The sequence below is a fragment of the Solanum dulcamara genome, chromosome 4, assembly GCF_947179165.1.
Source record: "Solanum dulcamara chromosome 4, daSolDulc1.2, whole genome shotgun sequence".
Classification (NCBI taxonomy): domain Eukaryota; kingdom Viridiplantae; phylum Streptophyta; class Magnoliopsida; order Solanales; family Solanaceae; genus Solanum; species Solanum dulcamara.
The window spans coordinates 36,144,175-36,162,416 of record NC_077240.1 but is presented as its reverse complement, the minus strand read 5'-3'; the positions used below and the strand labels follow the sequence as shown (position 1 = coordinate 36,162,416).

The 18,242-nt window shown below is 32.3% G+C and overlaps 1 protein-coding gene across 1 annotated transcript; it reads right to left on the bottom strand.

Moving 5' to 3' along the window:
- Positions 1–12,564: 12,564 nt before the first annotated feature.
- Positions 12,565–13,756, bottom strand: LOC129887313 (RING-H2 finger protein ATL2). Its single transcript, XM_055962361.1, has one exon. It carries the CDS (start codon positions 13,692–13,694, stop codon positions 12,786–12,788), a length of 909 nt encoding a protein of 302 aa, XP_055818336.1. The 5' UTR covers positions 13,695–13,756; the 3' UTR covers positions 12,565–12,785.
- Between the last annotated feature and the right edge of the window lie 4,486 nt (positions 13,757–18,242).

The window sequence follows — 18,242 nt, the reverse complement described above, 5'->3', positions numbered from 1 at the left end:
AGTTTTTACTTCACACGAATTTTAAGAAAATAAATATAACTTTTGAATCTTGTTGTCTTAAATTAAACATATATTAAATGTATTAAAATGTTATTTAATCTTGTGGTCTTAAGCATATTAGGTGGGAAGTTGAAATTTAAAAATTATCAAAAAGGCAAGAGACATTCTTTTTTAAACAAACTAAAAAGAAAAGACAAACAAATTAAAATGAAGGAAAAGAAGTAATATTTTACACATATAAATTTATTCAGTATTGTTTGATTTGATCAATTAAGTCGATTTTAAAAAGAAAACACATTAACACGCAGCCCTAACTTGGGTGTGTAGTAGTTTGAATTAGTTAATAACTTGTATAAGGTGAAGTAGTGAAGCCCCAATAGCTTGGTATCACGTTAGTACTTATAACGTGAGCAACACTGGAACGCAAGTGTTAGAAGTAATTCAAACACGTAATAGCTCCCCAATTTTTTGAAAAAGTGGCCCGCCTTTCTGCTCTCACTTTCACTCTTTCACAATTAAGAAAGTGGAAGCTTTTAATGTACTTTTCAAAAAAAAAAACTTATTTAGAAGCAAATTAAATTAACATACCTATATCATTAAAGAATCTGGTGTAATGAATGAAGTTGTTTCTTCCTTAACTAAAGGTCTCGGATTCGAACTCTAAATATGGAAAGATTCTTGGTAGGGAGCACTTCCCTCCGAATCGGGCCTTATACGGTGCGAATTCGAATTAGTAGGACTTTAATGTGAACACCAAACACCGGATTGAGAAATTAACCCAAAATAATGAAAAGTTAACATACCTATGGCTATATAAATAGCTTACGTATAACCTAACATTTCAAAAAGATTAAACAAATCAAAAATGTGTACTCTTAATAGGATAGAAGGAGCTTGTTAGGACCGAAATAACTAGGTATCATGCAAAAGCTAGTAAAGCAAACTTCGAAAGACCATGAGTAAGAAGACAAATGAGAAATATAACAAAAGTGACATAAACATTTAACATGGTTCGGTCAACCAACCTACATCCACAAGAGAAGACGAGCAATTCACTATAAATATGAGAGTACAAAATATAGAGGAGAATAACCTCACACAATTCACTCAGAATATAAAGAAGTTTACACAAGTGTTAATATAACACTAGTGTCTCACCGTTTCTCCCCCTTCCTAAATCTCTCAAAACCCCTAGGATTGCATTGTGAATGCTACTATGGTAGAAGAAATGGACCTCTATTTATAGAGTTATAAACTTTTTCCCACAAGAAAAAATGATTAGCCAAATATGGAGAATTTGTGTTTTTCTTTCAGAAAAAGGAAAATCCAATTATATTAGAAAAGTCAGGGCAAACACCCAACAATTCTCCTCCTTGGCCTGAATTTTTGACAAAATAAATTTGCTCACCCTCTTCACATAATCGATTACATCTCCATCTTCAAAATCTCATCTGCAAAATCTATGTCTCGACATAGAGAACTTCTTTGAAAAAATTCTCCAACAAAAATTTTCATTACCGTCACAAAGGTTTCAGCTAGAACTGAACCCGCCAAGATGAACACCCATTTATAACTTCGCTCTAATACCACTTGTTATGATGGAAAGACACAAACCCGAAAACAGAGAAAATAAAGAATATCAAATTTAACGTGAAAAACTCTTCAAATCGAAGGTAACAACCACGGGATCATCGATATCTGAATTGTTCCACTATAAAAATAAGAGGGTTACAAATATTCTCCTAAATGGCCATATAACAATTGTCAAACAAGGAGAAGCAATAACTACACCAACAAAAGTAATAGAAAAAAATTCACTCAAAATAGAGCTATTATTCAGAACCCCAAATCCGATCTTCACCATTCAAATCAAACACTATGATGTTATAAACACTCAGTAAAGATTTCAGCCCGATCCAACGGTTAATAAATCGACAAATGCAATTTAAAGGTTGTTGATCGAAAAGGCAAAACTACTGCGGAAAATACCCTTTTCTTCTCTGTTCTCTTTTGTTGAAAGCTCTCTCAAAACCTCTCTTATATGCCTAATGTCTCTCAAAGACACTACGAATGAGAAATTGCATAATTCTCTCAAATCATTCTATTTATAGAGTAATATTTTTTCTAAAGCCAAAACCAACTCCAAATAGGATTATAATTCCAATCTATTTCCAAATAGAATTGAAAACCAAATTAGGAGAATTGTTCCAATCCTTTTACAAATAGGATTAGGCCATGGGAATTTGGGTGCAACATAGGCCATAACCCAACAAACTCCCCCTCCAGCCAAGGGGCCAAATGAACTTCAAGTGGAGAAACTCTTGACAGGCTTCATGCCTATCGTTGTTCTACAAAACTCTTATTTTTCTGCGATCACCACTTTTGTAAGCATATCTGAAGGATTTTCATCAGTGTGTATCTTCTCAACCTCAAATAATTTATCTTCCACGGCCATTCTAATTCAATGATACTTTTTACTAATATGCTTAGATTTAAAATAAAAAGTGGAGTGCTTGGTGAGATAAATAACACTCTGATTATCGCAGAATAAGACGAACCTTGACTACTTAAAATCAAGATCTTTCATAAATTTTTTCATCCAAAGTAATTTTTTGGCACCTTCAATGATAGAAATATATTCTGCTTCTGTGGTGGATAGAGCTATGCACTTTTGTAATCTAGATTGTCGAAAAATAGCCCCCCTACAAAAATGATCAAATAATCAGAAGTGGATTTTGAATTTTCAAGATTGCCTCCCAAATTAGAGTATGTGTACCATACAAGTTCAGGCTTGCCACTACCAAAGCACAACTCCATAACTGAAGTGCCCTTCAAATATCTTAGTATCAATTTTACTGCATTCCAGTGTTCCTTTCCAAGATTAGAAAGAAATCTTCTAACAGTACCAACAGTATGTGCAATATCTGGTCTAGTGCAAACCATAGCATACATCAAACTACCAACTGCAGAAGAGTATGAAATACATGACATCTCCTTCTTCTCTTCAGTAGTAGATGGACTCTAGATCGTACTCAACTTAAAGTGTTTAGCAAGAGAAGTACTAACCACTTTTGTTTTTGTCATATTGAATCTCTTAAGTACCTTCTCAATGTACTGCTTTTGGGATAATGATAACTCCTTCTTCTTTCTTTCTCAATGAATTTGTATGCCTAAATTTTTTTGTTGGCCCCAAGTCCTTCATTGCAAATGATTTGCTCAACTCCTTTTTAAGGACTACAATTCTAGATTTCTTTTTGCCAACAATCAGCATATCATCCACATAAAGTAGTAAGATAATAAAATCATTATCAAAGAACTTCTGAAAGAATATACAATGATCTGAAGAAATTTGTTTGTATTCTTGATTTTCGATGACAAATTCAAACTTTAAGTACCACTTCCTTGGAGCTTGTTTCAATCTATACAAGCTCTTTCTCAATTTGCAAACATAGTTTTCTTTTCCTTTAACCACGAAACCTTCAAGCTGCTTCATGTAAAAAATTTCTTCGAAATCACCATGAAAAAAAGCATTCTTGACAAACATCTGCTCAGACTCTAAATCTAGACTTGTGGCTAAGCCTAGAACCATACAAATAAAAGACATTTTCACAATAGGAGAGAAAATTTTATCAAAGTCAACTCCCTTTCTCTGGCCAAAATCTTTGACAACTAACCTCGCTTTATATCTAGGTGCAAATGTATGTTTCTCTTGCTTTACTCTAAAGATCTATTTATTTGTCAAAGCTTTCTTACCTTTCGGTAACTCCACTAACTTATATATGCCATTCTCATGAAGTGACTTCATCTCATCTTCCATGACTTCTATCCACTTATCTCTATGAGTATCTAACAAGAATTCATCATAACATTCAGGTTCTCCCATGTCAGTCAAAAGATATACTTATTAGGGAAATAATGTGTTGACTTCAGCTTCTCCCTAGTAAATCTTCTACAAAAGATTTTTGGAGCATCTGGAATAGTCATTTGAACATGAGTTGGTGGATGATCAACCATAACATCATTACTAGGAGCATCTTTAAATTCTACACTCTGATGATTATTTTGATCTTGATCCCCATCAATATTAGTATCTTGGATTTCTTCATGTACAAAAGATGTGTCAGTACTAGGAACTGAATCAACATCAACCAAGTTCTCATCAATTTGAGAATCTATTTTTTCAGTCTTGTTAATATCTTGAATTATTTGGTCTTCAAAGAACACAGCATCACAACTTCTAATAAGCTTCTTATAAATTGGATCATAAAGGCGATATCCAAACTCATCTTAACCATAACCAATAAAAATCCACTGCTTAGTTTTAACATCCAGTTTTGATCTCTCATCTTTTGGAACTTGCACACAAGCTTTACACTCAAAGACTTTCAAGTGATCATAGGAGACATCCTTTGCAAACCAAACTCTTTTTGGAACATCACCATCCAAAGCAACAGTAGGAGACAAATTAATAACATAAGAAATAGTGTTAAGTGCTTCCGTCCAAAAGGAATTTGGAAGTTTAGCCTCTAAAAGCACGCATGTAACTCTCTCAACAAAAGTTCTATTCATCCTTTCTACCAAACCATTCAATTGAGGCGTCTTGGAAGGAGTCTTCTGATGACGAATTCCTTGCGCTTTGCAGTAGTTATCAAAAGGACCAATATACGCACCACCATTGTCAGTGCGAATACATTTTAATTTCTTTTCAGTTTGTCTATTAGATAAGGCTTGAAACTCCTTAAACACATCAAGTACTTGATCTTTAAATTTTAAAGTATATATCCATAACTTGCGAGAATGATCATTAATGAAAGTTACAAAGTAAAGTGCACCACCTTTTGACTTCACTTTAAAAGGACCACATAAGTCAGAGTGAACTAGCTCTAGTAGTTCAGACTTTCTTGAAGGAGAATGACTATGAAAAGAAACTCTTTTCTGTTTCCCATCTAAGCAATGAACACATATTTTCACCTTTTCTTGTTTCACACCAGCAAGCAAATTCTTCTTACTCAAACATGTGATCCCCATCTCGCTCATATAACTGAGTCTCTTGTATCACAGTTTTGACAAAGTCTCACATATAAATTTGAATATTTTTTTCCTTGGGCTACAATCAATGAGCCTTTGGTGAGTTTTCATTGGCCATTGAACAAGTCATTATTGTAGCCATCATTATATAATTGTCCTCCAGAGATCAAATTCAAAGGAATGTCTGGAGCGTGCTTGACATTTGGAAGGACTAACATTGTATCAAGATTAATCTTCAAACAAACCGTGCCAACACCAAGCACCTTAACCTCACAAGCATTACCCATCTTTAACACGCCGGAATTAACAGGAGTATAAGATGAAAAGAAGTCTTTCCTCGGTGTGATATGCGATGTAGCTCCAGAATCTACTATCCAACTTGTATCTTGAGATACAAAATTGATGACGTTTTTATCACAAGCAAAGAGAAGGTCATCTTGGACAACAGCAACAATATTGTCTCCATTATTTTCTTCTTTCTTTCCTTCTCTAAAGTCTTGCTTCAACTTATTGCAAAACCTTTTAATATGTCCTTTCTTTCCACAATGATTATATGAAATATTTTGATACTTGGATCTTGACTTTTTTCTACTTTTACATCTACTTCTCGAACCTCTTGTTTTACCTCTCTCTCGATCTTCTATAAAGAGAACGTCTGAATGTGAGGATGTGCGTTGAGATCTTCTTCTGACTTTTTCATTCAACACACCACTTTTTGCATATTCCATAGTAACCTTACCACCGAGAGTAGAATTTGTTAAAGAAACTCTAAGAGTTTTCCAAGAATTTGGTAGAGTATTAAGAAGCCAAAGTCCTTGTATTTCATCATTAAAATTGACACTCATTCCTGACAGTTGATCAAGAACACCTTGAAAATCATTTATGTGATCAAGAATAGGATTGCCATCCTTGTATTTAAAGGTCATCAATTGCTTTAGTAAAAACAATTTGTTATTGTCAGTTTTTGAAGCGTAAAGCATCTCCAACTTTTCCCTAATCAGAAGTAGATTTTGAATTATCAAGATTGCCTCCCAAATTAGAGTTCTATTTAGACGGAAAAATGGTGAGAAATTATTGGGTGTTTATCTTGATTTTTCTAGTATAATTGGGTTTTTGTCACGCCCCAGAAGGGTACCCTGGACGTGGCCGACACTCGAAGACCATTACTGGTCCCCAAGAGAACCACCTAGTTCAATCACACATCTGTTCATTCAATCAATCAGCGAAAGGCTTAAAATAAAGAAATAATTTAGTGGACAACTCAAATCATCAATCTAACTCAATAAAGAAAGGCCAAGGGCCAACAAATTAAACTCCAATCTATGTCATTAAATAGTCTGACAAGAGCAATTCAAGGAAATAAAATATCCAATCGACTCATCATTATGTAGTCTATGAAGCCTCTATCACTACTATCTAATTGATGCCAATGACAGGTTCATGACTACCTCAAATCAGAATGAAAAGACTAAACTCAACGCAAGAATAACATAAGTGGTATCCTCCGAATGTAGGGGAGGACTCACCAATAAGTTAAGTGTGAATAGATCCTCAACGGTGCGCCTATTGATGATCTCTTAAACATGTCTCTGCATTATAAAATGATGCAGGTCCAAATAGACGTCAGTACGTGGAATGTACAAGTATGTAACATGGCAGAATAAAACATGTGTCAAGATAGAACAATACCGATTCAAATATCTCAATTCATAAAGATAAGAGAGACTCAATCAAGGTGTCATAAGTCTAAAGTAAGAACGCAGTTTAGACAGAGACCAATCATATACAATCCAATCCAATAATATACAATTCGATCCAATCCAATCCAATCGTATACAATCCAATCACATACTATCCAATCCAATTATGTACAATCTAATTTAATTTAATCACATACTATCCAATCCAATCCAATTCAATCATATATAATCCAATCACATACTATCCAATCCAATCTAATAAAGTCAAAGGACTCAACTCAATAGATATGCAAATTAGAATTTAGCAATGTTTTACAATTTGACTCAATCATCTACAATCACAATCAAGTCAATCATATCATGCATAATCCACTCAATTTGGGAGTTTCTCTAATCGACAAACATCACCTATGAGTCAGTGATGTACAACAAGCCGACGTTGTTGCCATGTCTATCTATACTTTGCCAGGGTATGAATAAATCAACCAATCATGGATCCATCAATCAATCAAGTCCTATCATTTCAGGTCAATAAAATGGAAAACATACGACTTTAACGGTCCAATCCCTTCCTACTTTGGCTACGTAGTTCATAGAATTCGAGTATGGACTTTACTCTTAACCAATTTGGTGCTCAATACTCCTCCCAAGACTCAGTATGCTCGTATCTATCAGGTGAGTAAAATACTCAAAATACTCATTTAGTCTCTTTGGACTTAGTTTCAAATCAACTCATTTAGTCTTATTGGACTCTTTTTCAAAACTCAACCAATCTGGTCTCATTGAACCTTCTTTCAAAACTCAATAACTCATCTCAATCATCAAACTCTTCTTTTTTAAAAAAAAAAATTAATACAATCTCAACTCAATGAATGCAGTAAATATTAAATGCATTTAAAACATAATTTTAACTCTTCAACTCAATCTCAAAAATAGATATTTTAATGTAAAAATACTCAACTCGTTTATACTCAAAATACTCATGTTCAAAATAATAATTAAAAAGACTTCTCAAACTCAGTTCATGCTTAATCTCTTTCTAAATCAAAGATGAAAATAATCATTCTTTAAACTTAAAATAGTGCATAAATAATTTATGCAAAAACGTTCACAAATCATTTTTAAAAATCCTTCTCAAACAATCATTTATACTCATATGACTCCAATCAAATCAAATTATGCAAATCACATATCATGTAGTTACATTAGACTCCAATCCATTTCATCTCAAACATCATCATCAACATAACTCTTCATCAATCATTCTACCTATGTTAAAGATAACCATCATTCACATCATCATCAAACATCTTACTCCAAAATCCCCATTTATCTCTATATTCAATTTCATTCACACTTATTAACAAAAATACATCATCTCCCTTTGAAAGCAATATTTACATAAAAACTATCAATCTCAAGACAAATTATAACAAAAAGAAATCTCATCTTGGGTTCATGTGAATGAACACATGAATCAATACTCTCAACAAAATCAACTTGAGAACTCCATCAATACATATGAATTTATATACAAAAATTCATTGTAGTCAATATGTAACTACAGTTTGTGAAATAAATATGAAAGATAATTATTCAAGAATTTAAGTCATGAAAATCATCAATCAATTAATAGTATATAAAAATATTCTAGAGTTTAGGAAAATTTTAAGAAAATCTTCATAGAAGGTTCAAGCCTTTCACAAACTTCATCCAACACATCTATGGGGCATATGGAAGAACTCAATCCATATTTTAGGTTAGCCTTACATACCTTAGAGTAAATTTTGAAGAAATCTTGATGGTAGGTCTTCAATGGAAAGCTTAAATCCTTGAGTTTTGAGGGAAAATCTTGTTGGAGATGATTTGAGAGAGAAGAGGATGAAGATTAGGATTCTTTGAAGGTGAAAGACTGCAAAATTTGACCCCAAAAAATTCCAAATTCGTATATATAGCTATTAGGTAATTTTTCCAAAATGCCCCTAAAAAATCTGGAAAACTAGACAAGTCCGCGACAGGTTCGCGATGCGGACTTGTCGCGCACCTTTCTGATCGAAAAAAAATGAAATCTGGAAAAATTGTCCAAGTTCACTGTAGGTCCGCGACGCGGACTTGTCGCGGACCTCTCTGGTTAACCAAGCATAACGTTTGACTCCAAACTCAGAAAAATGCAATCTTGGTGGAGTTGGAAAGAAGACTCAAAGACCTTTAATTTCATAGGTTATAGGATACCCAATTCATTATATTCTAGGATATATGGTCGTTTGAAGTTGACCCTTATACGAGCTCATTCGAAAACTTAGCCGATAGAAATTCTTTGGACTCGGCTTGGTGTTAGAGATCCCTTATGACCCTAAAACACATCTAATATACTTCAAATACTTAAGAATTGATATTAACTCATATATACAAATAGAAGTCACCGAGTTTGATCCTACACGCACATGAAGAATGGCTTGAGTCTTGGCGGAAAAAAAAAATTGGGTGTTACAGTTTTCCTTTTCCTAAAAGAAATACACAAACTCTCCATATTTGGCTAATCTTTTTTTCTTGTAGGAAAATGTTTATGACTCTATAAATAGACGTTCATTCCTTCTAACAAAGTAGCATTCACAATGTAGTCCTAGGGGTTTTGAGAGTTTTGGGAAGGGGGAGAAACAGTGAGACACTAGTGTTATGTTAACACTTGTGTAAACCTTTTTATATTCCGAGTGAATTGTGTGAAGTTATTCTTCTCTATATTTTGTACTCTCATATTTATAGTGAATTGCTCATCTTCTCTGTGGATGTAGGTCGGTTGACCAAGCCATGTTAAATGCAAGGTCGTCTCGACCATAAGGCCACTAAAACACTCGCTTAGGGCCTCAATTTTTTCGGGGCCCCCATTTTCTCTCAAAGATATATGTATATGTATACTGTATATATATGGTTAAAAAAAATCTCATGTACTAATAAATTTGAAAAGAATTTATTGGGTATCAAATAAAATAATTTTTTTACCTCATTTAATATAGGAATCATTGTAATAATTGAGAAATGAAATAGTGTTTAGTTAATTGTAGCATTCTTTCTTATGTGACTATATTTTTTGTTGCCTTATCTATATTTTGACGATTATCATGAACCAACATTATTATTCTTATATTTACTTTTTTGTTTTCCTTTCACTATTTTTATTCTTTCATTATTGAATATTCTAAAGTCTCTTCAAATTTCAAGTACTAAAACTAATCAACAATTCAACACTGTTTTAATATCATTATACTAACTTATCAAATTCAGTTCAACGCTATTTTAATATTTATATAAACTTTTAAATTATTTTAGTCAGTTTTTACTATTTTAACTTTATATTATATATTTTTCATTGAAACTTTATATTGTTTATAGTCTTACTACAGAATGTTCGTGTATATCCTACCTTTCCAGACCTTATCTGTAGAATTACATTGAGTATGTTATAATTATTCAATTTATATATGTCAACTAAAAAATATAAGGCCTCTCTGTAAAATTTGGTTTTAGGCCCCAAACTTGTTGAGGCGGCCCTGGTTAAATGTTTGTGTTTCTTTTGGTATATTTCTCATTTGTATTCTTACTCATAATCTATCGAGGTTTTTTTTGCTAGCTTCCGCATGACAATCAATTATTTCCGTCATAACAGAGATTTCAATATGAAATCCACAAGTATATATTTAGGCAGCAGTCTGATTATTTTTTCTTTTCAAATGGAGTAAGTAATTCGCAATAGACTAACTAATAAAATTCAGTGCAAATTAGTGAAGTAGGTAAATTGCAATATTATTTTTATTAGTACTGTACTAGAGTAACAAACTCAATTGTACCAACGTTGTTTGGATTAGTATAAAATTGCACCTACGATTTATTTAGGTTAACGTGTTTCTGATGAGTTGACATACAATTATTGGACACGGTTTTAAGAATTTTGAAATTTTCATGCATACAAGTGACGCTTATTTATATCTTTAGGAATATTTATTTTATTATAAGGAATTTTTGCCTCTTCCTATACGTTTAGATTCTGTTTTCCTCTTCTATTTCTTTTTTTGATGAGAGTGTTACCAACATTTTGGACTTTTTTGGTATTAATGTTTACAGTTCTTGTGATTAACAACAAAAAGTAGAAGTACTACTTTATTGGGAAAAATTATCATGTATATATGGCCGCTCAGGATAATCTGAGCTCCATTGTTTCATTTATTTAATTTTTACATTACTGTTTTTAACAAGCTTATTTAATAACATATTTATTTTCTTAATAATGAAATTACTAATTAAATCAATCCACGTGTTCTTGACCTAATAATAATTCAACTATATCAATTTTTGGATATGCAACAATCATCCTGTAAAAATTTAAGCTGATGTTATATTTGATCATGAATTGCCCATATGAATCGATCTAAGTTGATATGTTTTAAAAGAGGATCAGATAAAAATAATTTCTGATGAGAAGTTACTGCTATTTTGAAATTAGTGTAAACAATTTGATGGAAACTGAAATAGAATCTCACCTATAAAATAGCAGCTTCTCTTTCCTAACAAAACATACATACGAAAGACAAAGTAAAAAAAAAAAGAGAGAGAGAGAGATTCAAAAATTTCTTATTTATCCACAACTAAACATCTACAATCTAAAGAAGTATCTAGTTTGTGATAATAACTTTATTTTCTAGTGAATTAAAGTGTACTTGGGACAGATTCATTTGATAGCAAGATCAATTCTTTTGCTGCATTAAGATACTCTCAAAAATTTCTCATAATTCTAGTGTGTTTCATTTTCATAATTTTTAAAAGTATTCATTTAATGTGTAAAAAGAATGTAGATAACAAAAATATAATAATAATAGCATAACATAGAAGTTCAAAAGCTTTTTTTAAGAAATCATTATTTGCATAGAAGGTCAAGTACTCTATCCTACAAAAAATAGAAAAAACAGACCTAAAAGAGAACTATAAATATTTATTTGATGATTCTAACATCGGTAAGAAAAATGAAAAAATGATCAACACACTCTTCTTTAGTTGTTATCATTATATTTCAACTTTTTTTAATGCTTTCCTTGTTGATTTTGATTTTTGTTTAACTTGTTTTCTCTTATTTTTTTTAATAAGCTCTTCTTTATAATAATTTAGAATTCAGTATCTGTTCTTAAACTCTGATAGTACAAATTGAGATAGAGTTAAATCTAAAAAATGACGATTTTTTTATTAAATAAAAAGACATAAAGAAATTAAAAGAGTGCAATCTCATTTTCGAGTGATGGAAAATTCTATTAAGATATTATTATATCATTGGTCAATAGTTTATTTTTAAAGAAAATTAAGTTTCACTTGTTGATGTATTTGCTTAACATTTTACCGTTATTTCATATAATGAGATATTTCTCAGACACTCAAAAAAAAAAAAGTGCACTAGATTAAAAGTCCAACTTCATTGAATGTGCAATAAAAATGTATGAGAATTGATATTAGGAGATATTTTAACTTATTGATAAAGAATATTCTATTCCTCATTTAATAGATGTTAAGTTTGTTGAGCTTTATTTTCTTTAACCATTTAAAAATAATATTCATAATATAATTAAACTAAGTAATAATATTATAATTAGATAATATAGTGAATATAAAATTGATCGAAAAAAATATTAATTCTTTAACCATTACAGAAATCATGGCCTAAGTTCCATAATCATCTTGCAAAACGAATTTTAATTTTCTAAAGATTGAACAATTCGACTTACCAACTACCTAAGTATTCGTCATAAATTTGGAACCTAAGATTTTCAAATACTTATAAAAAGAATTCAACGAATTTAGAAAATAGATAACATTGTAATTGACTCTTGCACGTAATTGCACTACAAGTTGCACTTTTCTACCCCCCACCATTATTTACAAGTCAAACATTCCTAGCAAAGTCTACCATGACTGCCACGTCACCATAAGAAATGCCACGTGTAATTGGACATTGAATATATGAGTTTTCTTACTCTTGTTCAAAATCAACGTTCCTGCTATCACGCATATTTTTGCCTAGGAATCGCCGCCGATATGAATTGTTCCACCGCCACCAGTACTACCGCTTTCTAAATCGAAATCGGCGGTGCAACTTCCACCAGGGGAATGGCTAGTTCCGGTGGGTGTTTTTCTGTTCATGCTCAGTATTCTTCTCAAAGACAATAGACGAGCTGCAGGTGATCTCGATTGACTCGCCGGTGAACTCAGTCTGATTCCCATTTCCAAATCGTCTTCTAACTCGTTCCGCCTTGGCACCTCTATTCTTACTCCGGTAAGATCCAATCCTTTTCGCCGCACACCCAACGGCGCCGCCGTATTAGAATTACTATTCTCCTCACAAGAGTTGCATAAACCGGAACTCGAACCCGGTTCATTCGGTGTTACAGCGACTTCAACCCGGTTATTATCCAGTTCAGTAAGTAGTGGCTCAACCGGAGACCGACAAAGAGGGCAAGTAGAATGAGAATGGAACCACATATCAATACATTCCAAATGAAATGAGTGATTACACTTGGGTAAAACCCGACCCTTTTCATTCTCCTCGAATTCCGATAAACAAACAGAACACTCCAGCGGTTCGGGATGAGTCTTGTCGGAATAGACAAAAACCGGCAGGGAATTGAGAACCGACGGTTCCAAACCCCGATTAGCAACAGACAAACCAGAATTAGGATTATCAACATAGAAAACAATATGGGTACGGCGATGGTGGACCCTACGGCGGCGAACCATTTCACGGCGTCGCTGAGTTAGAAGGTACCAACGAGCATATAAATGAAGACCCACCATGAAAACAACAACAGCGAATAAGATAACGATAGCACTTAGCATAATCTTCCCACTCAAGGCATATCCTCCTGCTCCTCTGGAATCAAGCAATGGATCATGGATAAAATCTGGGTTATTGTTATCCATTGTAGACATTGAATGAAAAAGAGATCAACTATCTGTAATTATAAATATAGATAAAGAGAAATTAATGGAAAAGATATATGTATATATATATATATATTGATGGTTTCGGTGGGAAGGTTGAAGGAAATTTCTTGATGGTTTCGGTGGAAAAGGGCAAGTTTAGGTATGATGCTTTTAGTAAAGAGGGGGAGTGTGTGTAATGTGATGGAAGTCTATAAGACGCCAAAGTTGACGCGGAATATGAGTAAATGACAGAAACACCCTTTCCCCGCATGAAACAGTGGAATGTTTGTTTAGGGTCATTTGCATGAAAAAGGTTTAGTAGTCAAGTTTTCCGTGTAAAGTTGCGTTACACAATTCAAAAGAGCTTTAACCTGTTTCCATAAATGTAGTCTTCATTTATCACAACAACAACGTCGTATGTAAACTACTTTCAATCTCCATATATATCCTCTTCCATACTTTCTTCGTTTCAATTTCTTTTTAATTACGTAAAATAAAACCGATGAAATATTTAATAGAGGCTTATAAGAGATCTTTCTCCTTCTCTTTTTATGTATTTTCTTAATTTCTATTTTATTTGGTATATTATTATTGTTGTTGATTAAAATGGTAAGACTAGGTTGATTAAAATAAATATGTACTCCTTTAATAATTTCTTAAAAAATACCAAATAATAAAAAAAAAAGTCCAGTTTATTAAAACGACTTTCATATGTTGATATGAGACTAGAGGAAGTAATTTTTCTTGTCTAATTCTATAACATATTATTTTCTTTTTACTAATTTATGTGATATAATTAGAATTTTAAGGGTCAAAATAACTTAATTTTGAATATAAATTCAAGCATGAAATCTTTAAATTTATGTAAAGAAAACTATAAATCACATATCTGAAAATTAAATATATTTTAAAAAAATTATAGTAAAAAAAGACTTGCTTGAATTTGAATCTCGACTTGTTTGTGCCACAGAGTACTATTAATAGTGTTTATTAGGACTCAAAAATATTATTAGTGTGTCGTTTGAAGCTTTCAAATTTTAAATCTGCTTTCTGTGTACACGTATTTTGAGATTCCATAAATATCCATATTATTCCCAATAAAGAAAAATGTATTCAAATAATATGATGGTTACTCCTATTGTTGGGTTCTATTTTGCACTTGACCAAGAAAATTATAATAGCGTGTAGTTTATTGATGCTTCCCTTGTGAATGCATTCATGCATGTCATCTTTTGATGACATACTTGGTAATCCTAACAAACTTGCATATTTTACTTTGCCAAATCTCAAAAACTAATGTTTTGCGATTTCCTATACAAAGTTGTAGCACTTCTTTAATTTTACGACATAGAGCCCGTTTGAATGGGTTTTAAGTTGGTCAAACCAACTTATAAGCCCTTTTTTAGCTTTTAGACGTGTTTGCATGACGCTAACTTTAAGCCATAAATTTTTTAAAGTCAGTCAAAAATGAAAAGTTAGGATTTCTAACTTTTTTCTCCTAAGTGCTTAAAGTCAGTTTGTTTGACCATGAAAATTACTTTTATATCCCTTATATTTTTAACTAAATTTTTAAACTACCCTTTTTTATTCTTTTAACCCTAAAATTCAAACACGTATTTTCAACATAAGCACTTTAATCCAAATACTCAACTGCTTATTTATAAAAATAACTTTCAGCACTTCGAAGTTCTAAAAGCACTTCATACATAAAAGTTACTTTTTTAAGCTCATCCAAACGGGCTCATAGTACATTATTTTTTTTCATTTCAAAATAAGTGATATTCAAATATATATATATATATATATATATATATATATATATATATATTTATTTTCAAATTAAGCAGTCTTCCTCCGTAAAAGTGCATGCTTAAAATGGAAAAATTAAGATATTAAATGTGATAAAATCTTGATCCACAAAGGAATTTACAGCCTTCAAGTGATTCACGAGCCGTATATCCCAACATAAATAACTTTAGAGGATGATGTTGAAGTCCTTTTGATTCAGCGAATACTGGTTCATGATCATAAATTTATTTGTGGTTTGTAAATATTGTTGGGTTTTGGTCTTTTTCCCTTCCTATGCGGATAAATAAAAGTCCAATTTAGACTAGCCCACTTTTGTCCATAAGCCCAGTATTATGGTGCATATGTAAGACTTCTTTTAGGTCTTATTTTCAAGAATCACAAGAAAGAATAGCAGCAACATAGAGAGAAAAGAGTGCAAATTTTTAATTTTTCTACCTCATTTTCAGCCCTAGCAGCCATTTTCAAATAGCGATTTTCGCTTTGTTCCTTATCCGTTTGAGCTAATTTTTGGAAAACTTATTCTTATCAACTTAATCTTTGATTGAGAATTGACAGAGGTGGATTTGGAGTCCTATAGCTCCAAATTTTAGCTCATGAACAATAGCTGCATTTTTGGTGATTTTACTCCTTTTACTTCTCTAGTTTTTGGTGCTATTTTGTAGTTGTTGTTGATCTTTGTTTGGAACCTCTTTGGTGGCCATTTTAGAGAACACTTTTGTAACTCTTGTTGATTATAATAGAGCTTTCAGTCCCATGATTTTTACGCTTCATACCGAAGAGATTTTTCACGTAAATCTTGGTGTCTCATATATTGATTTAGTTTTGCCTTGCTATATTTATTTTAGTAATTTATTTGCTGCCCTAAATAGTGATTGTGCTTGCATTATTTTACCTTTTCTTGGTTCAAATAGAAGCTAAAGTTTAGATTTGGATTTTCTTCCGCTATTGTCCTGTCGTGCATCTTTATTTGGTGTTTGCCTTTCCTAACAAAGTGGTATCAGAGCATTGATTATTATTGATTTTCTATTTGAATGATGAATTCAAATATGAACAAGATGGTGTGTTTGAATGGTATCAACTATCATATTTGGAAGGAAAAGATGAGAGATCTTCTATTAATCAAGAAAATGTATTTACCTATGTTTGCTTCTAATAAACCCGAGTCTATGAATGATGAGGATTGAAAATTTGAGCACCTACAGGTTTGTGTCTATATCATACAATGAGTTGAAGATAATGTTAGAAATCACATTGTAAACAAGACACATGCCAGAAATTTATGGAATAAGCTTAAGACACTTTATACTTCAAAGACTGGCAATAACAAGTTTTTCCTGCTGAAACAATTAATGAATATCATATATAAAGAAGGTAATCCTATTTAAAATCATATAAATGATTTTTAGGGTGTCTTTGACCAGCTGTCCAGAATGGGTGTAAAGTTCGATGAAGAAATACAAGGACTCTAGCTTCTTAATACTCTGCCAGACTCTTTTAAACTCTTTGAGTTTCTTTGACTAATTCTTCTCTCAATGGTGTTGTAACTATGAAATATGCTAAGAGTGGTATTTTAAATGAAGAGATGAGAAGAAGATCTCAAGGCTCATCTTCTTCAATTTCACACTCCGATGTTTTGATTACTGAAGACAGAGGGAGAAGCAAGCTTAGAGGTCATAATGATAGAGAGAAAAGTAGAAGCAAGTTAAAGTCTAAGTACAAGAATATTACAAGTGACTGTTGACACAAGAATGAGCATATTAAGAAATATTGTTATAGGTACAAGAGAGATATAAGACAATAAAAGAAAAAAAGCGATAATAAAAATCGTGTTGCTGTTGTTGCTAGTGATGATCTTCTTGTTGCTTGTGGTGAAAGATGCCATTAATCTTGTTTGTGATGAGTCTAGTTGGTATGTAGATTCTGATGCTACTTCTCATATCACACAAAAGAAGGAATTATTGTTTTCTTATACTCTAGGTAATTTTTAGAATGTTGAAAATGGACAATGATAATGAGATTAAAGTACGTAGCATTGGCACAGTTTGTTTGAAAAGTAACAATGGTTCGAAACTAGTTCTCAACAATGTCAAGCATGCTTCAGATGTTTGCTTGAATCTGATTTCTGTAGGAAACTTTGATGATGAGGGTTATGTTAATACCCTTGGTGCTGGCCAGTGGAAGCTTACTAAAGGCTCAATGATTATGGCTCGAGGTGACAAATTGTCTAACTAATATGTATTCCAGAGCTCCATTTCTAGAGGCTTAATAAATTTGGTGGAGAATGATACTTCATCAGAGTTATGGCATAAAAGGCTGAGTCATATGAGAGAGAAGGGGATTGATAATTTGGCTATGAAGAATTTTTTTCAGGAGTGAAACAAGCAAATTTGAAGAAATGTGTCCATTGCTTAGTCGGTAAACAGAAAAGAGTTACTTTTCAGATTTATCTGCCTTTAAGAAAGCTTGATTTGTTGAAATTGGTACATTCTAATTTGTGTGGTCCTTTTAAGATGAGATCTCATGGTGGTGCACTTTATTTTGTGACTTTTATTGATGATCATTCTAACAAACTTTGGATATACTCTTTGAAGTCCAAGGATCAAGTAGTTGATGTGTTCAAAAAAATTTAGGCCTTGATTGAGAAACAGACAAGAAAGAAATTGAAATGCATCTGCTCATATGATGGTGGCAAGTATATTGGTCCTTTTGATAAATATTTCAGAAAGAAGGATATTTGGAATCATA